This window comes from Argentina silus, assembly GCF_951799395.1.
Source record: "Argentina silus genome assembly, chromosome: 17".
NCBI classification, from domain to species: domain Eukaryota; kingdom Metazoa; phylum Chordata; class Actinopteri; order Argentiniformes; family Argentinidae; genus Argentina; species Argentina silus.
The window spans coordinates 9,759,098-9,781,230 of NC_139671.1; the positions used below are offsets into that span (position 1 = coordinate 9,759,098).

A 22,133-nucleotide genomic window follows, 5' to 3' on the forward strand; every position below is an offset into this window, starting at 1 on the left:
AGAGAGGGGGGAATTCAACCAGCGCTCCGCCGGGGTGCTTCTGTATAAAAACAAGTGCACGTCTATCACCGCGCTCGTTGCATTCTGGGTAGCAGAGGCAGAGCTAGCTAATTGTAGTTGTAAATGAAGACACCCCACCTCCTCTTTGCCTTGCTCAACCGGGATATCACAATTAAAACCCGAAATCATATCCGCAATATTCAGATAGGCATGTAGGCAATTCACTTGTCAGTCCGCAAATTATATTTGTTCGTCCGACACATCACATCACCAGCTAGTTAGCTAGCGATATAAAGTTAACCATGGCTAACGGTAAGTTCACAAAGGACTAGAAATGATTGCTATCGTAGCTAGTAAGAGCTGGCTTGATACTGGATTGCATTTGTGTTCCACTAACTAGCAACTCTGCATCAGTGTAGCGTAGCTTTATATTGGGGTGTAACTTCCTTCTGATTGCTTATGAAATGAATGTGTTGTGTCTAACTTGGTAGCCTGCCTTATAGCGGCAATTGTATTCTGGCTATATACAGTTACATTCTAAATTGGCTGAAACGTTACTGATTAAATGAGTCAGCTAGCTACTATTAACATCAAGCTAAGTAATATTGTCTTTGGCTAGGAGAGATTATATGGGTATTGACTGTGTAGTTTCTGTGCATGCTGCTAATATTATGTAGTTAGTTAGGCTACCTCATAGAAAATGGAAAGTGACCAGAAGTGACGACAATGCGAATTGCTGTTTCAAATGCTGTGTACGCTAATTTGCCTTCCTCGGTGTTCACAGAGCCAGTGAGTGTGGTCTTCAAGCTGTACTGCTTGTCAGTGATGACACTGGTGGCAGCGACATACACAGTGGCTCTACGATACACAAGGACAGTCTCATCAATATTATACTTCTCCACAACAGCAGTATGCATCACAGAAGTTATTAAACTGTTTTTGAGCCTTGGGATGTTGACCAAGTAAGTGCTGTTTCATGTACAGTATGTTGACAGACATTTAAAGATCAGAAATCTGCAAATTTTGACAATGTAGCATGATGTTTGAGCAATATGGTACTTATGACCACCATGTTGCCACCCAAGTGGTCTCTCCCATATACTATAGCAATAGTACACCCTTGGAATTGAGAATGTTGTGTAATGAATGAATGACCTAATGCCACAGTATTGTTGCATTTTAGGTAAATTAATGTCTCTTTTGTTATCTAACTTACAGAGAAACGGGTAGCCTGGGCAGGTTGAAAGCCTCTATTGTGGAACATGTGTTTCGGAGTCCTAGAGAGTTGATGAAACTGAGCGTCCCCTCTCTGGTCTATGCCGTTCAGAATAACATGGCTTTCATTGCCCTGAGCAATCTTGATGCAGCAGTGTATCAGGTATTAACTTGATTCAACTGAGAATTGTATTTCTTACTAACATTTATTTTTTGTGGACATGTGTCTTTTCTATCATAACCTCTGTGTGCAGTGTGATAACACAATAATGTCCATTTCTCCACTAAGGTGACCTATCAGCTGAAGATCCCATGCACAGCCCTGTGTACAGTCCTCATGCTGAATCGCTCTCTCAGCAGGCTGCAGTGGTTCTCTGTCTTCATGCTGTGTGGGGGTGTCACACTCGTTCAGTGGAAGCCTCCAGATTCTACAAATGTCCAGGTATAGTTTGTGCTGTGGAAGCTTGGAATGGGCATAGTTAATGTAAACCAAGTCATGCTGATTTATTTCCAAATCAGTTTTTACAATAGTTTTGTGAGTCTCTCCCTTTTTATTCGATTTGGCTCATGGTATGCATGTTTCTATCCCCCCAGGTTGAGCAGAACCCTTTTTTGGGGTTCATGGCCATTGCGGTTGCCGTCCTGTGCTCTGGATTTGCAGGTACAAGTTAAAGACATATACAAGTGATGTTTTACATGCATTACTGCATGTGATATTATTAGATTTTGTTTTTAATCTCATCTTAAAATGATTAATGGTTGTTGCATGAAAACAATGGTAGGTTTATTAACTTGTGACACGCTGTCTCTATAAAGGTGTGTACTTTGAGAAGGTCTTGAAGAGCTCCGACACATCCCTGTGGGTGAGGAACATCCAGATGTACCTGTCTGGCATCGTGGTCACGCTGGCTGGTGTTTTCATTAGTGACGGTCCTCAGGTCATAGAGAAAGGCTTCTTCTTCGGCTACACTCCCTGGGTGTGCTTTGTAGTCTGTGAGTCCAATTCCAAGCTTGATACAATTGACACACATTTCTGATTCCTTGGTTGTCTAGAATTCCTAGGGAGTCTGATGGGCATAATTCTCTTGATATTTTATTTTATTACACACAATTCTCGTCCTGAATCACAGTCTTGTACATTAAAGTTGTGTTTTTCTCATTCCAGTGTTGGCCAGTGTGGGTGGTCTGTACACCTCAGTGGTGGTGAAGTACACAGACAATATCATGAAAGGCTTCTCTGCTGCAGCTGCCATTGTTCTCTCTACTGTGGCCTCAGTCACCCTGTTTGGGTTACAGATAAGTAAGTCAATCATTCACATCAGTGGCAGCGGCCATCACCAGGTTATTAACTTTCCGGGCTTATGACACATAAGGACTAAACATACTGCATCATCTCTCATGTGACCTATGTGATTGGTTGGAACTTGGAAAAATAGAATCTGACCAACACATTTGGCTTTTAGTGATTTTAAATAACCGTTGTCCCCCCTTTTCATGCAGCTGCTACCTTTGCCATTGGAGCCATGCTGGTGTGTGTCTCCATATACCTGTATGGACTTCCAAAGCAAGACACCTCCAAGCTGACAAAAGCAGACACAGACAAGGAGTCCAGGCAGAAACTGATCACAGTTTGAGCCCTGGGCCTGTATATATGGAAACTTCACGTTTTCCTCTGTGCTGGACTTGCCCATGAGGCTCTAATCCTGTAGTCTACCATTGCATCCTTGATAAGAAGACTGCCAAGGATCTTTAATAACATAGTCAATTATAGTATCAGTGACGATGAGGCATAAGGGACTTTGTTATGCCTCCACATTGAGTGGGGAGTTTGAATTGAAGGAATACTATAATGATTTTCATGAACTACTGTCAGTGTGAACTACTCCACTACTGAAGCAAAAATGTACATACACAGATCACTGAATCTCATTTGGGAGAGCGCCTGGACAATGAAGCACATGTACATTTACATGTTTTTAATGCCATATCTACAACATAAAAATTCTGTTATTATTGGTGTTTCTATTATAACCTATTGTATGTAGTACTGTACACAATTTTTGTTTGTCTGTGCTTTGAACTGTCAAAAGACACATTTGAAAAAAAACACTTTCTAGGCCTTCATTTAAGATGTGAAATAAGCCACATGCCACAGACCCATGGGAAGAAATCCTTTATCTTGTGAACTGTGATGCCCACACTAAAGAGACATGGGAAAACAGTGTTGCCTTATGGAGTTAAATTGCAAACTGTGTGCTGTATGTTTGATAAATATTTGGAAATGTATATGACTGATTATGGTGGGGATGTGCAACACAAACTTCTCCCTGGTCATGTTAGGGGATTGAAAATTGAATAAACTGAACTTTTTATCCAGGGGGGCATGGTGTGGTGTTACATTCATTTGACATGCACTCATCTGTCTCCATTAACACTGGTTGTGTGAAGTGAAGAGTCAAAAGAACAAGAGAAACACATCTCATGTGATAACCTTTGAAGAGCATAAGCATATTTAAAAAAAAATGTGCACCAACAACTGGATTACAAAAGAGCTGCGTGTAGGGGGGGGGCAGGGGTCCAGTCTGTGAAGGAAGATGATTAAACAGTGCAGCTGCTCCAACAGCAGTATGATAAGGGTCCACATCAGAGGAATTCTGATTGAAGTGGGAAACCCCTGCATCCTTGCAGGGAGGTGATCTCACTGCAATGGCCAGGTTCAAATTAGTTCAGATGTTGCTTCAATCTGATGCAACCAGGAACGTATTGAACATGTATGCTATTAAATTAAGGCTTTATACATTAATTTACATTGCAAATTCAGTAATCCAATGCAATCAGGAACCAGTATTGAAATGCTATTAAATTAAGGCCATTACATAAAACAGTTATAGCAATAAAAAAACAGTTAAATTCATACTGTGGGCTCTATGTTAATGCCGTTAAAATCAGTCTTTGCACAAACACAGGTAATGGCTCTAGGGTGTGTCACAAATATTTGTGCTACTTTCAAGACAAGAACCTGACTTGACCTACTCCAGCCTTCTGAGCGCAGATGAGACTGTGCCCCAGCACTGTGGTAATGTCACCTGTTACCACTGACACAAATTGCCAATACGACAGTGTTTGGACTTACATCAGTTTTGCGCCGCCTGAAAATATAGCCCTGGTATGTCACATTTTCTCAACTGGTGTGATGCCCAAGATTCTCATCCCATTGGCCAGCACAGAGCAGATACTGCTGAAGAGTCGCAGCCTAGCCTGTCAATAAGGAAGTGCAAATGGCATGAGTCAACACAAAGGATTGGATTTACAGTTGAGGCTGTACATATACTATATATCCTTCATGTATCCATTGACAATTGCTTTGGATTTCAGTCTCATTGTCTTTGTAGTGAATGTACTATTTGAGAAATTACCTGTGCCAGCAGTTGAGCGCTTCCCTTCACTGGCAACTCCCTGTGTGCGGATGCAGCCAGGTGACTGTAAACATGAGAACAGAGACGTGATTGGTTAATATATTTACATTTACAGCATTTAGCAGGCCTTTATCCAAAGCGACTTATAACAAATACATTTGTTTAAGTAAGTGAATCATCTATCCATCAGTCTTCATAAGAAAAAGTAATCAATACTCAGACCAGGAGCCATTGGCAGTCACAATGCTAGAATATATATTAAACTCCATAAGATAGAACCTGCTGCTCAAACATGGAACACTCTTTTTCTTACCACAGTGTCATGAGGAACTTGACAAGATGTTTGGGTTGCAGGTCCTGTCCAGACTGGTATAGTACTTCATCATAACTGTAACAAAAATGCCATTGTTTAGCACGCAATTCAATTAAGATTCTAGGCCTCTTCAACAAAGATCACATATTTGCTTTTCTCGTTGTGTCAGATTCTAGTCTAATAGGAATGATAACAGGTTATATATAGGGCACGGTCTTACCGAAGGAGATGCTGTAGAATGGAAATAGTTCTCTGTTCTAGAAGAAGTGATGAGTCAAAGACACCCTCTTCTCCATTGCCATGGCTCCGTATTAAACTGAAATGACGAGGCATAACACACAAATCAATTCAGCAAACAGAGTCCACGGATTGCAATAGTACTTCCAATTTGGAGTGCCATCTACAGTTGTGGAACAGACAGTTCCCGATCACTCACCTGCAAAGGCGGGCATGTGTGTACTGTAGGAACACCCCTGTGTCGCCCTGCGCCTGTAGCATTTTCTCCCAGTCAAACTTATAATCAGACATAAGGGGACCTTTAAAGTCCTGAGAGGAAAAAAACTGAATATGAATAACCATCAAACCCTCTCAATAGACAACATGAGTGGTAGATGAGCATAACTGAAATAGCTTTTTGTGTTGATCAGTACAAATGCATGAACTTCCATGCATTGAGTCGGAAGGCAAGGGTTTTTCGGTTGGTAAGATTTCATATACAGCACATTTGAGCATAGTTGGTTCACCTGAACTATAAGAGCACTGATTCCCACTTTCTCTGCTGTGTCTTCTGGATTGTCCATTTCCTTAGTGGCTGAGGACATGAGAAAGATACATTTTAGAGGTTATGAATAACTTCCCTAGAATAATAATAACGATACACCTCCAGGGCTGAAAACCTATGGGAATGCCATGGTGTGTTCTTACTCTTGGACTCGCTCATGTTCCTCAGCATCTGAGCACGGCCCTCATCCAGGACGTCCTCCAGGAACACCACCTCTCCATGCCTGGTCTTCATGCCCTGCACCAGGCCAAACGGCACATGCTGGCACCTGTAGCATACAGTAAGGGGGAACACCAAAACATGAAACTAGAGAGAGTCTTCCGCTAAATACTATTGAAATAATCTTAACTATGGGTATTTTGAACGCATTAGGAACACAGCTGTGCACACACAGTTTTACCTCTCAGCCCACACATGTCCCATAGCCGAGAGGATCTGGAACAGCTGCTGGAAATGAATCCCTTGACTTTTGTCTGTCTTCAAACAAGAAATTCACACATATTACACACTGTAAGATTATGGATGTGTTATGTTGAAACAAGTCTATATTCACAAAAAGTTAGGGAGTAGTAGTATGGCCATATATGGACTTACCACATATATCATCTCATCGAAATTGTACCTTTCTTTTCGATCAATGGCTGCAGCAATATCTCTAAAAATACACAATATAACAATACAAGTTATTACACAGCCATGATCACCGCTTCTGTTAGCAGTTCATGGCTATGAATATGTTGTACGACTCATCGCTGAATTCCTAGCATGTTCAAACAACAGCATTAGGAATAGATGTTTTCAAGCACCACAGACCTGGTGATATAGAGAGATGTCCCATCGCTGCGTAGCACTGTGGAATAGCTGGACATGTCTCCAGATGGGGAGAGGTCAACAACTGCTGTCCCCTTCCTATCAACAGACCAGCCATCGTTAAGATAGGAAACATGCACAGTGTAATTCTAGCTACCTTTCATTTCATACGTCTTCATAGTACCCTCCAAAAGTATTGGAAAGAGGAAGCATTTTGTCTTATTTTAGCTATACTCCAACAGTTTGGATTTGAAATCAAACAATTACTATGGTTAAATATTTTATGATTATTTAGGGGCTCCAAAATTATTGGGAAAAAATAATAATATAATGTTCAAATAAAGTACTCATGGTTAGTATTTGGTCGACAATCCCTTGCATGCAATAACCGCCTGAAGTCTGCAACCCATTGACCCCACCAGACACATATGTGACACACCTATACTCTATGGTGATGCTCTGCCAGGTCTGTACTACTTCAGTTGTTGTCTTTTTGCCTAAAATATTATCATCAGGAAATTAAATGCATATTCAATTGGATTTAACCTGACCATCTTTTTTGAGGATAACTAGAGGTTTGCACCTTGCAGTGAAGCCTCTGTAGTTCGGCTGGTGACGTATTATAATTACGTCAAACCTGCGTAATGTCAGTGTGACATAGTCTAACAATTCACCTATAGAGCTAAAGAAGAAAAAATGCTTCCTCTTTCCAATACTTATGGTGGGCACTGGATATGGGTATACTAGTAGATGCTGTGGAAAGTTAACGTTATGGTCTTGAGTGACAGTGTTTGCTCATGTCTATAAAGTTTTACAGGTTAATAGTATTAGTTTAGAAAGAATTCCAGGATGTTTGCCTCCATGACCTACTCTGTGGTTGTCAGCAGGCCTTGGGTGTGTAGTCGCTGCACGACCTCGTGTGCTTGTTTTTGGTGAAACGACTCTCCAGAGTAAATGTCAAAGTGAACTCCTAAACGCTGAGGAAGAAAAGGACATTGCACAAATATGCATCAGATGGATACAAATATGTGTTATTGTTACGTAAGAGCTACCACCCTACCACACTGTCCTAAACCTCTGGTAAAGCTAGCTAGTAAATTGACTTCAATCCCACTTGTTCTCGAAACTAGAGTCGTTGTTAGTGGCCTCTCTCTCTCTCTCTCTCTCTCACTCACTGAGTAGTCCTAGTTTCCATTGCTACTAATAAATAAATCAACAGTGCCCCTAAAGCCCTCTCTCTTGCTTGTTGTTCTGATCTGGGCTGATTAGTACCTTGTAAACTTGCTGGTACTCCTCCACTGTGATATCTCTGAACTGTTGCCATAGTGACAGGGCCTGCTGCTCCTGCTGTTCCAGTTGTCTAAAGAACTCTCTCGCTGCGTGTCTGATTTCCTCATTGTTCTCGGCCTCCCTGTTCACCTGGACGTAGACCTGAAAGACACAAATGCACCCAGACACGCCTAAATGTTAACAACACAGTAGTGTCCAAACGTTGTTCTAAGATCCACTTAAAAGGCACTAAAAGTACACTAAAACCTACATCAAATAGGTGTTGTAAAGGATTCTTCTTTAATTTGTCCTGACATCCAAGGCGCTGAAAGCCAGCTCCTAGCAGACCTGAAATCATATGAACAGATCATGAAATCCCTCGAAAAATAATCCACAGATCTTAACTTGCCAAAACACAATTCCTAAGGCCAAACAATTGGTATTCCTTTTGGGGGAAATCATCTTTGCTCATCTGCAACACAGACTTCTTGTCTGTTATTTATTCCTGTCTTTGACTCACCAAACTGCATGCCCCAATCTCCCAAGTAATTCACTCTTATGACATCATTTCCAAGGGATTCTTTCAGGTTGGCAATGAAGTTACCTAAAAATAAACATTGTGCATTTTTCAGTCATGATCAGACTTCATCCTGAATGTAAATCTCAGGATAAACATAATTTAATCAAATCTGCCACCTGCTGGTAAATTAAGGAATTTCAACAGAATCTCACCAATAATGCTAGAACGCAGATGTCCAGCATGAAATTTCTTGGCGATATTTGGAGAACTGTAAAAAAAAATAAAAATAAAAATAATAATCTGCTAATTGCCTATTAGCATACCGTCTCAATATTACAATCTTTCAATGACTCACCTAAATTCTACCAGTGTTCGTCCTTTCTTGAGGTCATAGAAAAGTTCACTTTTCACTCCAAGCTTGCAATCGTTTTTATAAAACTTCTCTAAAACTTTCTGTAAAACACAAATCAGTACAGTGCAGAAGTTCAATGAGTTAAAATACCAACATTCAACATTTTGGTTGATTGCCAAAAAGACACACAGGCATTTATACTGGTTGTTTTAAATTTCAATTTTTTATGATAAAAATTGGGGGGAAAATACAGAAATAAATATATTCACCTCTACCAGGACTGTACGGCGAACTTTAAAGTGGATCACTCCACGTCCAGCAAATATTTCTTCCACCACACTGTCTGCCTTCAACTGAGGGGAAATAAAATGTAGGATATGAGACATACGAGTGATCTGAGACTTGTGAGTGTATGATTGTGTGCTCAGGGGTCCTACCTGATTGGCCAGGGCCTCTGTCTGTGCCTGGAGGTCCCCATCATTTGGGAGGATCCCATTCCTTAGCAGGGTGCTGACTGACAGACGGAAGTCTGGAGATTGCCTGAGGAGCACAGCACAACATCATCAGCAACATAAACAGCTGTGCAGTGACTACTATTATGTTTGAATGTGTATGGCCCAGAACCCACAAACACACAACTAACACACACTTAACTGTTTCTTTGAGACTGGAACTGCACAGACAGCTGAAATAAAGGCATCTTCAGACTGCCCCAAAGTCCTGGAGAGCTAGACAAGAAAGCCAGAATAAGGAAATATGCGTTGCTATTATCTATTTAGCTACAGTATGCTATACTGTGCATAAAGCAGCTATATAGCTAAGAGCGGTAATGTGGGCAACGCTGTTATTTCTGACAAGAAAGGCAACGAGCAGGCAATGTCATACCAGTTACATTTAATATGTACTATTATGCAGGTAGCAGCTAGATAACCTCCCACAGCCATAAGACATACAACATCAATAATGCATGATTACCTTTGATGCAATACTTCTTCTGAAAAAACAAGCCATATGCAATTATCGCTATCAAAGACAATGTCAGGAAATGACCATACAAATATATTTGTTCATATTATGTTCGTGCATGGTATATCATGACATTCAGCAAACTTCCTTTTAAACTGACCTTTGAACTCAGACTCAAATGTGTCATCAGAGGTATCATCCAATCATAGTGGTCCATTTGTTGACTACGTCGTAGCTTTGAGGGGGTGCGTTTGATTTCTGTCTTCACGCGGTGTGGAAAAACATACAACTTAAAAAGGGTTTGAGCACTTAGATTGTGTGGATATGAATAATATATTTACGGTTAGATGGATCAAAAAGTGTCTGAATGCACCTGATTCCATTTCTTATTAACATGTCATTATTCAATCACTAACTTCCCAGTTAAGTTATCTAAAGTCTATCAACAAGCTCTGTTAGCTTGAAAACTGTTATGTACATATTTTTTCTCCCCACAAAACAATTATTTGGAACAATGAATGTATCACTATTAGGAGCAAATCCTTATTTTTCCAGCGGTGGCATGACAGAAATATAACACTGACCACATACTGATTTATTACTAAAACTTTATGATTACCACGTCATTTCCTATTGCAATTAAATAATATAACTAAAATATAAAATAATCTAAAGCTATTCAAGCTGATTTGTCCATTTTGATGAAAAGTCATATGGGGTTCCATGATACTCAAAGAGTAATACCAAAACTAATCGGAATTGATATTAAGGATCTTAAGTGTACTAATAAACATATTAGAGACATATTCTATAGGATCTGCAGAGAAGAAAGGGAGAAACTCCCCAAATACAGGTGTGCCAAGCTTGTAGCGTCACACCCAAGAAGACTTGAGGCTGTAATTGTTGCCGAAGGTGCTTCAACAAAGTACTGAGTAAAGGGTCTGAATACTTATGTAAATGTAATATTTCAGTTTTTTATTTTTTAATAAATTAGCAAGCATTTCTAAAAACCTGTTTTCGCTTTGTCATTATGGGGTATTGTGTGTAGATTGATGAGGGGAAAAAATGAATTGAATCCATTTTAGAATAAGGCTGTAACATAACAAAATGTGGAAAAAGTGAAGGGGTCTGAATGCACTGTACATATATCCATCCATATACATCTTATTTCAAGATTTGTAGAGATTGATAACAAATCTACCTTTTGTTATAGTGAACCTGAAACTCTAAGGCATTTATTATTTAGTTGTACTCATACTCACACATTTTGGACGGCATTGGTGGAATATATAGTTGTTAAAACTGGTCTTACAAAAAATAGTGAACGTAAAGATGTAATTACTTACTTTGAATGTGAGAGATTCCTCATTACCTTATGAACCTGATTAATAAGTAAGTTTAATATCCATAAAAATACATTTAGCAAATGTAAGCCCTGTTTTAAAGTATTTTAACTGATTTATTTCATTTCACTGGGTCAGTCAGGTGTACTCAAAACAAACAAAAAGTGTTTCAACCGTAAAAATGATTATTCATTATTTACTAAAGATTAGGTATGTCACAATGTCTGTTAGTTAAAATATTGTTTTATCTCAGAATTTTTGCAATAATTGATACTCAATTGACTTCCCACTTTTTCTTACCACAGTTGTAACATTACATGAGTGTCATAGAAATCACAATCATATAGAGAACCACAGTGAATTTATATAAAGCTCCAGAAATCTTCCAACATTACACAGCCCTTAAAGTGGAGCACATGGAGAAACTAGCACAGAAACATTTGGGAAGAGGGTTGTGGAGGCAGACATACACCATTTTACCTTTGAAAGACCACCATGTGAAACTGGAACACCCTTTATGTAAACCTTTTATTGTTACAGTAGCTTTTCCCAACCAAATCCCATTACACTACATAGCCAAAGAAATAAAATGAATTAACAAAATCACTAATTTGAAAAGAAATAAAAGGATAAGTAAAACTGAACAAAAGTCAAGCAAAACTACACAATGTACATACATCATTCACTGGTACAACCTACACATTGCTGATAAATGCCAAGAAGCCTAACTCCTGGAATCCAGTCCAGAGGCCTCGTTGGTTTATCTACTCTTTAGCGAGTGACCAATCCCTTCTTCAAAAAGATACATGTTGATTTGCTAAAATGAGAGATCACCTCTGCAACATTTGAATTGAGCAAACTACTAAAACAAATGTAATGCATGGTGGCAGATTCAGGAATGGCGAGTCACTTTATAAAAGGCATCAGAAAAAAAGCCTAATAAATATCAATACAGCAATTAAAACATAGGAGGCCACTGGTAGATTGATAGGTAGCAGAGGTCCATGAGTGTTGACAGCAGGAGACACTCCAAATACCAGAACGTGGTTGCACTGACAGACGCTTGAGGCAGCCTGTGCCCACAGAGAATATGGCACTGCTACAAGTCCAACTAGACCCTCCGAGTCTCTGGATATACGGTTTGCAGAGAATCAACTGAGGGGCTTGCAGCAATAAAATAAGGAACTGGTATTCCATCAACAATGGGTTGTCACTCAGGAGACATCTGGAGAGGGAGCGAGAGAGAGAGAACATATCCATAAGAACACCTTATTAATTGCATTTAGCACGATGGTGATGCAATTCTCACAGGCGGTCTGGCATATAATATCTAATGAACAGAAAAGTCCATTACTCACAGCTAGCTGGTTGCTCTCCAAAGCGTCGCATTAGCTGATCGTGAGTGAACTTGACGAAAGCATCATATTGCTCTGGAGGAAAGAGAAGAAATTAAATATGTAGACAAAAAAAAAATGGACTGTGCAAGTCATACATTCTGTGGCTGAGAAAGAGAACTCAAAGTTTCACCAACATACCTGCAAGTTTTGACGTCAATATTTCATCATATTCTTCCCGAATTTTTTCCTCACGTTCTTTAAGTAGTCGTTCACAAATCATTCCAACCTGTCTCAAAGTAAATAAAGGCTGCTCTTTTTTGGATGGAGAGTTTGCCCCAGAGGAAGTACCTGTATGTGGAATAAGAATAATTTGCCATGGGGGAAATACTGAAAACAACTGATGTGAATGAGCAGCATTAATCTGTGCCTATGAAACAGATGGTTTGCAACCACACTTGACGCACGTTATAACACCTAATATATTCAGTTGAACACACTGTCACACCTTGTTAATGTCCTGAGTAAAACACAAGTGTACCTGGCAGAGAGGATCCACTCAGGATGTTATGGGGTTGTGAGTCCAGAGGACAGCAGCCCTCTGCCTGCTGAAAGCTATTCTCCAGGTGCCTTCGCTTCATTCGCTTGTACTCCTGCTTGATGTTGTGTAGGATTTGCTCTGGAATGGGGAGATTTGGACAAGTTAATTAATGATTCAACTCAACATAATGATCAAACTAGTCAACATTATTGAACAAAAATAACCAGTGCTGTAACAAATGAATTAAGCCACATATTAGGCATCAATTTATTTTGTTAGAGTTGATACTGCAAGGAGACCATTCTGGCCAATAAGTCAGGCCGAAGGAATGAAAGCAATATTTACAGCTAGCTCCTCACAGATATTTGAAACAACTAAAGGGAGTGCCATTCGTAGCCATGTTAACTGGCTACATTTCAGTCTAGCACCATTATGCAAGTTAAATGCCCTGTTGCTGTGTATTACGTGTGCTGGTTAAGAATGTGACAGGTTTTATCTAGTAGGTAATTGTAAACAACAATGTTAGGTAGGTATCTAACTTTGCCGGCATAATCTCTTCATAGTAGCTAGCTAGTAGCTAACTTAGACAAACCTGTCCTCAACACAACCTACTAACGTAGCTAGCCAGCTAGCTAACATCGTAGTCAGCTAGCACCCTCTAAACTCAATCGACAAGCACCTTTCATTTATAACCTTCCTTTCATGTCTCAAATCTACTGGCTATAAAAGCGGCTGACCTGTTGTTAGCCTGGACGACACTTCTCCAAATGGAGAAGGCTCCATACGCAGATATTTCTGTGGTGATGAGGTGGAGACGACTGGAGACATCACTGGAGCACATCTCCTTCTTTTGGGGGACGCCTGGTTCATCAATGGATCAAAATCCATAGTCCTTTTCAAAGTAGCCCCACAAGCCATTCTTATGACAAAACGATATCGATATCAAAACGAGATAAAGCTGTGGCACTCCGTATCGCAGGGAGAGCTCTTCTGACTGGGCCCCTCTGTAGGCTTTCTTCTCAGACTACACTCAAAACAGGGAAGAGATTCGGTGTGGAAACAAATGCTTCGTTTTTCCTCTCTCGTAGTCTTCTTATCATCCAAGACTCAGACCATGCAATGTCAGAGTGTTAACCGAAGTAAATCCAATCAATCAAATAAGGTTAAACATCAAACAACATCAGATGATAACGGATTTCACAAGAGTATTTTCCCCCTCAGCGTAGTCAGCACTCTTCGTTTCACTTGATGACAACCAACATGGAGAGAAAACAACGTACATTTAAAATTGTGAGCTTGTGGGCATGCGCAACAAATAATTAGCATGCCGGTAGATGAAGTTATTGTTGGAAACCGTTTTCCTTTGTCTTAATGCAATAGTTGGGTGTTATGTACTACATTACCCGCAATCCCCCTCCAAATTTCAATACCACAGGTTTGTAGCATTTGAATAAAGCACAGAGATAGGAGGACTGTATTATCTTTGAATAAAGCGGTTGCATGTGCTGGAATCCAAAACTGAAAGTTTGAACCAGAGTTTGAATTGATGTCCTTATTGCACATCACCCAGCCTTATTTAAAGGGACAATCTGCGATTCAAACTACAACAAAGCGGTCTCACCGCCACTTTTTTTGATAAACAGCTGACGGTTCGGGCTGGAGAAATATAACCACTCTTATATTCGGAGCTATGGATGACCACCCATGAAATCAAAATTATAGTTTTAACCATGTTTTTGAAGCTATACAGTGTTTGTTTACAATTATATTGTTTACAAACAATAGAGGAAACCCGCTTATTTATTGGGTTCTGATGGGGTAAGACAGTTGAACTAAACGCAACAATTAATGGCTGTATCATTCATTTATAGATATTCATATACTAATCCCAGATTTCCCCTTTAAAGTGTGTAGCACTAATTCTTCAAAATCAAGGGGCACTTCATTTTAAAATGAATGGAAATCATACAGATATACATTACTTTTCATAACAACCTCCTATTGGCTGTATCATGTGCTACTGCAATCACATAAGGCCTCTGGTTGCTCGATGTGGATGAATACAAATAGCAAATATTGTACATTTATATTTACATTTACGTTTTGTACCCACCTCACCTTGTAGGCACCTTGTAACTATAAGTCTTTGATGTCAACATCCCAAAGGATGTATTTTTGTGAGATTGGGACAGTAGGGGCAGCAGTGTTGTTCCATACATCGACCTCAAGAGGGCAATACTGCTTCAGGAAAGACTCCCTCAGACAAAATAGAGTTTGCTCTGTTCACAAACTTCGAAAATACTGTACACCTTTCCTTCCTTGGAGTGAGTGATCACTGATTTGTCTTGACTTGATTGGTTTAAAGAGCTACATAGTATCTTTACATTCACCGTTGCAGCTGTGGTTGTGTGGTGTGTTCTACTTCTTTCTATCAGTCTGTCATAGGTCTCTTCATTGAATAAACAACAAGGGTAGAATAAATGATAACCAGCTGTGCCTTTATTCAAAAGCTTGAAAACAGTACATTGCAATACGAACACACTTGAATCGCATGGTTTCCCCCCCACAGACTCCTTATATGCCATCACTGTATAGAAGCCACTTGACAGTTGACATTTGATCTCCAACACTCAACAATACAAGCGGCAGAAAAGCATACTGGTAATCAGCTGTCAGAACATTGTAACACCAAGATAAAATGTCTATAGAACAATTGTGCTAACTGAGTGATATTTCTAGATTAAGTCCTATAATTGAAAATGACATTTTCATAAACACTGTAGAGGCTCATCAGTTTTCCATAAAATCCATATACAGTATAACTTCTAATCTAACAAATTGTCAGCTAATGAAAAGCTTTTTTCCTTCATAGAAATGAACTGCAGTTATTGTAAACTGACAGGAGAGCTATCTTAGTTTTTTTGTTCATCCAAAAGCTCTGCTCCAGGCCTGCTCTAGGAAAGCGTTTGTCTCCTTATATATCAAAACCATTTGATATTGCAGTTATGATTACGATTACTGAAACAACTTAATGACAGGGTTAGCTTGAAAAGGTTTTATGACGTCGCAAGGTTATCACAAACATATTCAATGAATCCACTTGATAAATGCAGCTGAATTCATTCACCACATGTAGTTTTAAAGATTACAGTACAGTGGCCAGCTCACTGCAACCAGATTCCATTCTCATGAACAGTGCTCAACCTTTGGCTATAATGTACATTGTATATTGTGTTGGTTGAAGCTCAACTGTTTGTTGGGAAATGCATTACAGTAACAATGTCTATACAATTGTTTGATAAACATTGATTTTTAAAATAAGAAACATAGCACTATAATCAACAGACTGCCAGAGAAAGGTGAAAGGCAGAATAAATAAGATCTTTGTTGGGAGTCAGTGTATCCCTCTTTGTACAGTACCAGTACCTACCTTACAGATATTCATTTGAGATTATGGCTCAGTAAACACATATGCCACATAATGTTTTGGGTTGACATTCTATTAACATTCAAAGCAGATTAGGTATCAGGTCTTAGATGGCTTCAAATGGATTTTTTCAGTCAGAGCTTTCAATCAAATTCAATCGATTGAAATTCAGTTTTCAATCAAATTCTCTGTTCTTCATTTGATGTCTATGATTCCCAGCTTTTATATATTGACTCAAACATTCAATATACAACTGCAACTGCAAATTATTTCTGTATTTAAAAAAAAAAGATAATAATAATAATAATACAAGTTCCTTTGTTGGGTCATTAGTAATGACTTGTTACATGTGTAAAAAATAGACCCACCTTTCTATCATCTTTATGCAGCTTGTGGAAATTCAATGCCTCACAACACCTCACACAACAGATATTTGTACATGACGTCTTACTGCTCATAGATGTATCGCCTTTATAGTACACACACTGACATCTTAATAACATATTAAAACATATTATGAATTAAAAACTTCAGTAGCCCCTTATCCCATAAATGAAGATCATTGTTTCAGAACCTGAATTCACAGTACAAAAATATACTAAGCCTTCATGAATTCACCAACAGTATACAGTTTGATATCATGAAATCTATGTCCAACAGCAGACTATCACAGTCTTAGATAGTTCTAACACATCCATCCGTTCTCTATCAACTTTAATAAGCAATTTGGCACTTTGGCACTAAAACACTACATACTGGCACACTTCATAAATGTAAAATAATTAAGTAATGAACTGCTGAAGCATTTTTTTTGTAATTCACAACCTTCTTGAGGAGCAATTCTCCTTTTTCATGTTAGGAAGGTTTTATGGCAATATTGGGTGACGGGTGTTGCGTTACATAGTTTCACTGTGACATGACCAATTAGACAGCTTCTGCAGATGTCTCAGTGGAGACAGACATGGTCACTTTGGCTATTTTCACAGTTGTCTTCACACAGCTCTCTGCAGCCCTGTTGGCAGCGATGTGCCTGTTCTGGCAGTCAGACTCCAGGCTATTGTCTAGCTGTTGAGCGCTGCCCCTGCACGCCTGGCAGGAACTGAGGAAGGCATGTCGCAGGTCCTTGCTCCTCAGGGCGTAGATGATTGGGTTGACGGTAGAGTTGAGCAGACAGAGCATGCTGCAGAAGGCAAATACTGTCTTGATATCATCATCCATCTTCCAGAAGAGGTCATAGACCATGATGGCTAGCACAGGGCCCCAGCAGATGACCAGCACCACCAGGATGAGCACCAGGGTCTTGGCCAGACGGATGTCCATGCGTGTCTGCTCAGGGCGTGTGGTCTGCACCTTAGTCCCGTCTGCTGAGTACACCACTAGGCTTTTCTGGGAGGTGCGGCTCAGCATACGCACTGCATGATGGTGGGCCTTCCACAGGATGTACATATATGCATAGATTATAAACATAACCAGCGCACTAGTCAACCCAATCCAGAACATCAAGTAGTTCTCATCAATCAGCGGGAAGAGGTCTGAGCACACAGAGTTGAGCTTCTTGCAGTTCCAGCCCAGCAGAGGGAGTACTGCAATGACAATGGAGATAGTCCACATCACGCAGAAGGCGATGACAGCCTTGGTCCGCGTGACGATGCGCCTGTAGGCCAGTGGCCTGTGTATGGAGATGTAGCGGTCAATAGCAGTGAGGAAAAGACTTCCTACAGAGGCAGTGAACGAAGCAATGACGCCGCCTAGCTTGAATAGGAAAATTGTGGGGCTGTCCTTCCTGTGGAAAACATGGAAGTCCAGAAAGCTGTAGACAAATATGACACTGCCCAGCAGGTCAGCTACAGCCAGGCTGCCTATGAAGTGGTAGGAGGGTCGGCAGCGCAGGGTGCGCGATTGGAAGATCACACACAGCACTACCAGGTTCTCCAGCACTGTGAAGGTGCCCAGAGTTAGTGACATCACTGCCACAGCAAGCTGCTGGCTGGGGGTTAGGATCATGAAGCACTCCATGTCCATGAAGTTCTCCCCACACTGGATACCCTCATCTCCAAAGGTGCTCCTGTTGCCAAACATGTCTGTGGCATTAGTGGGGTAGAATGGAATGCCCTTGAGGATGAGCTCCTCATCTGCAGGCACCTTGTCTGGGAAAGAGTTACTGCGGAAGGCAGAGAGAGGCTTCTGGAGGGCGAATCCACCCTTGGTGAAGTCAGCATCGATGGTGGCGTCGTCATAGCTAGCATCATTGGAGCCCAAATACTGTAGCCCAGAGGTTATGGTCCGGAAGGTGGTGTCTGCCACACCATCCAGCACAGACTTCATGACTGTGTCTGAGGTGAATACTGAAGTCTAAGATGAACTCTGGTTAACCTACAAAATGGTGAGAGATGTTTGTGGAGATGTTAAAGCCATAATATTGGACAAGAGAAATGTCTAAACGCTACCAGAATTTATGAAACTGAACAGTTATAAACAATAGTCATTTGAAAAACCTGACTCCTATCATTTCATTTAATCAAAATCAAAATCTATCTATGATCAGCCAATTTAGATCCATTTTTTTTCTCTCCAGTAGTTTAAAACCCTTAAATTGTGTGTACTATTTCCCATGATGTAAACATGAATATTCTTTTGACCAAATTATCTAATAATATGGTTGATTATCGTAAGAAAGAAATTACAAATATTTGGTAGAATACCCATTAAGGATGGGCAATGTGAGTTCACTGTTAGCCAGCTGTTGCCAGGGGATATTACACAGACAGAACAATGCCATAATGAACAGTTCCTGTCATACAACTCATAGACGACTGTTTTACAGAGCTGTAGGCTGACAAATAGCCAACATCATCAGTATAGACTAACACACATTGGCAATACAATATAATTCACCTAATTTTGTTGAGTTAAGTTGAATAATTTAATGAGGTGTGCATTAGGAAGCAGTAGAACACTTGTTCATTGATCTGCAACCGAGTAACTCATAGCTGCAAATGTCAGAGAGCACGATGTGCGCCCGCTTATCATCATTTACAATGGCCAGAGGATGGTGTAGTCTAATGCCAGTGCAATGGGGATTTAAACGATTTTTAAAACACTAACATTTAAATTAATTGTCAACATCAAGCAAACTGGGTGAAGCGGTACATGCATTTTGTGTCGTAAATTATATACTTATTTAATAGCCTATTCATGCATAGAAAATGCATTGGCCCATAAGCAATTTAATTCATATGAAACGTTGAACTGTCACCCACTTACTCAAATTGGTATGCTACTTTATTTTTCATGTTTCTGTGAAATTAATTGGTAGTTTTTGAAAATCAGCAAAGATGTCCCGTTTGCTGTCATTTGATTCGCTTTGTAGAGTTTAAGTTTAATACTTGTATAAAAATGAAGCCATGCAATAACAGGCTACAATAATAGCGATAGCCTACACAATGAGGAATTAGCTTTAAAACTATATAATTCAATATCCTATAGCCATAGACTACATAATGGAATTGTTCATCTTTATCAATACCATGTTGTTATTAATCACAAATTATGGCTAAATCAGAACAAAAGGTTAATCAAATACATTAAGATGGGCTTTTATTTATGCTACAAACATTTTCTGTTGTTAATATTTTATTTCTTTGCTCTCGGTCATTGAAATGCAAGCAAATCATTTACCTTCACATAGTTCGACCAGGTGTAGACTCCCTCCTCACCAACTGTATCCAAGTATAAGGCTAATCCAACAAGACGCGCGACACCTGACTTTAGAATTATTACAGGAGGGAAAAGTCCAATACACTTAATAAAATATAGAAATCCTGTCTTAACCATATATGTGGTAAAAAATGTTTTTGCTTGGTTCCTTTGGTTGCTGTCTTCTCGTGAGCGCCTCTGCTCATTGCCTTCTCCTGTGCGCCTTTCGTAGTGGACAGTCTCTCTGTACGTGCATATTTATGAAGCTTCGTTTTTGCAGGCCACATCACGTGCTCTGAAACACTCTCTCCATGGAAGTCTATAGCCAACCAAAGCAGCCATCAAGTGCAAGAACAAGTGTGCACTGACACAATAGAGAGACCGATTTTAGTTCACAAAGCCCTATCCAACAAACACTTGGGAGCATATTTCTTGATAATCTTCCTTCATTAATGTCAGTTTTACAATAACAACCTTCTAACATTATTCTTAAAATGCAATCTCTTATTACAGTCCCAAATTGCACAATGCATCAGCATAAAATGTAAACATATTATCCATTATTTCACTGAATGATCACTTTATTAAATCATATCTTCAGTTTCAAGTAAAGCATATCAATGGCTGATATCAAAGGATCCATACGCCCTTGTCCCATATTGAATCTAAATGACCTGACATACAGTAGCCTGTATGCAGAGTGCCTGTGAGCAGATATTTTCTGGGTGAATTGTTTTGATAAATAACCCCAGTTGCACAGCAGTGGACTCAGTGTGTGTTCATGAATTATTCCATGCAGCACAGTTATGGTTAACCATACTTATGGCTCATCTAATACCGTTCATCAGACATACTAATTCTGTCACTCCCCAGCCAGATCCATGAATGTGTTTTTTCACTGAAATGTTATTTATTTAGGATTATATATGGGCCAGATTAGATCAAATAATATCATATATTATATTCAGGTAACATACAAATTGAAAACTCATGCTCTGTGTGAAAGTTTATTCTGTGATGGATATAATGCCCTGGCACTCTGCATGAACTCAATCAGAGTCATATTCTTCGAACTGATAATGAATGGTTTAATTTTTAATACCATATTTAATTGCAAACATTTCAGTGTCCCTCATTACAAGTCATGGACTAACCTTTTATGCGTGGGCAATATATTTGCATCACTGGCAGGGGAAGTATGAATTGAATAGGCATTTGGAGATAGATGAAAAACAGACCAGAAACAGAAGTGAATACTGTGTCAATGTTCAGACTGCATCCATAGCCGCCTCAGCAAGCAGGCCATAACAGCCTTGTGCCACTTCAGCAGTGAAAGAGAGCACAGCTTTCTATTAGTATTGTGACAGCTTTAATTACTTATGTGGCTTGGCCATGGGACTGTAGGAGATGTTCATAATGCTCTCCACAGTCAATACAGCTCACAATGATGTTTAATAGGCCGTGGGCAGCAGGCGACAGACCTTGGGCGACAGGCTGAAATAAAAAATGCAGTCCTTGATGAGTGTTTGGTTTATTATTTCTTGTTTTACCCATTTACTGCTGTTGATTTTTCCATTTCACACAGAAACCAGAAGGCTGTAAAAGCACTAGCCTCCAGACTCAAACATTTACCAGACTAAATTATTATAAAAAAATTTTTATACCAATTAATAATTGAGGTTTTAACACCTTAAGCTCTTTAGATTTTCATGAACATTTTAGAAAGTGCAGAACATCATTTCTAGTCACCTGTGGCTATATATATGGTTTTGCATTCATACCACGGATGCAGGGGAATCTTCAGCCTCTCTGTTCTTAACAAATGCAGTCCTCTGGGGTTTTTACACCTCTGTCTGCACTGCTAGATACTTACAACGCTTATATTGCCCCATCCCACTCAAACAGGCTTCTTGGATACAAGCTGTGAAACCTTTATGTTGTGGGACAGCATCTCTTAGGAATGAGAAAACACTAAGTGTGTATATACTCTGTGACAGTCTTTAATCAGATGGTGAACAGAGGTGCAAGAAAAGCACATTGCCATCTGGGTATCACATTTAATTCTGTTGAAAGGCTCATATGTTGATCCACAGTGCAGAGAGTAGAGCTGGGAAAGAGTTACTCAAGGCTCTGTCACCAGGATACATCTC

The 22,133-nt window shown here is 39.7% G+C and overlaps 4 protein-coding genes across 5 annotated transcripts; 1 reads left to right on the forward strand and 3 right to left on the reverse strand.

Moving 5' to 3' along the window:
• Positions 1–109: 109 nt before the first annotated feature.
• On the forward strand, positions 110–3,310 carry slc35a1 (solute carrier family 35 member A1). Its single transcript, XM_083689074.1, has 8 exons — positions 110–312; positions 785–962; positions 1,219–1,378; positions 1,505–1,657; positions 1,810–1,876; positions 2,032–2,208; positions 2,381–2,515; positions 2,716–3,310. The coding sequence occupies exons 1-8, from the start codon at positions 303–305 to the stop codon at positions 2,847–2,849; spliced, it is 1,014 nt and encodes a 337-aa protein (XP_083545200.1). The 5' UTR covers positions 110–302; the 3' UTR covers positions 2,850–3,310.
• On the reverse strand, positions 2,364–9,790 carry rars2 (arginyl-tRNA synthetase 2, mitochondrial). Of its 2 annotated transcripts, none has more exons than XM_083689072.1 (21): positions 9,652–9,790; positions 9,331–9,404; positions 9,114–9,216; positions 8,946–9,029; positions 8,680–8,777; positions 8,537–8,592; positions 8,325–8,408; positions 8,076–8,152; positions 7,808–7,966; positions 7,406–7,512; positions 6,539–6,634; positions 6,320–6,380; positions 6,126–6,202; positions 5,869–5,993; positions 5,688–5,755; positions 5,381–5,490; positions 5,165–5,260; positions 4,945–5,019; positions 4,632–4,695; positions 4,349–4,473; positions 2,364–2,496 (listed from the first exon to the last, which is right to left on the reverse strand). In XM_083689072.1, the coding sequence occupies exons 1-20, from the start codon at positions 9,685–9,687 to the stop codon at positions 4,387–4,389; spliced, it is 1,737 nt and encodes a 578-aa protein (XP_083545198.1). In that variant the 5' UTR covers positions 9,688–9,790; the 3' UTR covers positions 2,364–2,496; positions 4,349–4,386. The 2 variants fall into 2 exon arrangements, with proteins under 2 accessions (XP_083545198.1, XP_083545199.1); XM_083689073.1 differs by lacking the exon at positions 2,364–2,496 and adding an exon at positions 3,458–3,916.
• Positions 9,791–11,494: 1,704 nt separating this feature from the next.
• On the reverse strand, positions 11,495–14,103 carry akirin2 (akirin 2). The gene is made up of 5 exons (XM_083688447.1): positions 13,598–14,103; positions 12,861–12,998; positions 12,521–12,670; positions 12,344–12,415; positions 11,495–12,210 (listed from the first exon to the last, which is right to left on the reverse strand). Exons 1-5 carry the CDS (start codon positions 13,776–13,778, stop codon positions 12,200–12,202), a joined length of 552 nt encoding a protein of 183 aa, XP_083544573.1. The 5' UTR covers positions 13,779–14,103; the 3' UTR covers positions 11,495–12,199.
• Positions 14,104–17,211: 3,108 nt separating this feature from the next.
• Positions 17,212–18,618, reverse strand: cnr1 (cannabinoid receptor 1; the record flags this gene model as incomplete). The annotated part of the gene is made up of 1 exon (XM_083689469.1): positions 17,212–18,618. Exon 1 carries the CDS (start codon positions 18,610–18,612, stop codon positions 17,212–17,214), a length of 1,401 nt encoding a protein of 466 aa, XP_083545595.1. The 5' UTR covers positions 18,613–18,618.
• Between the last annotated feature and the right edge of the window lie 3,515 nt (positions 18,619–22,133).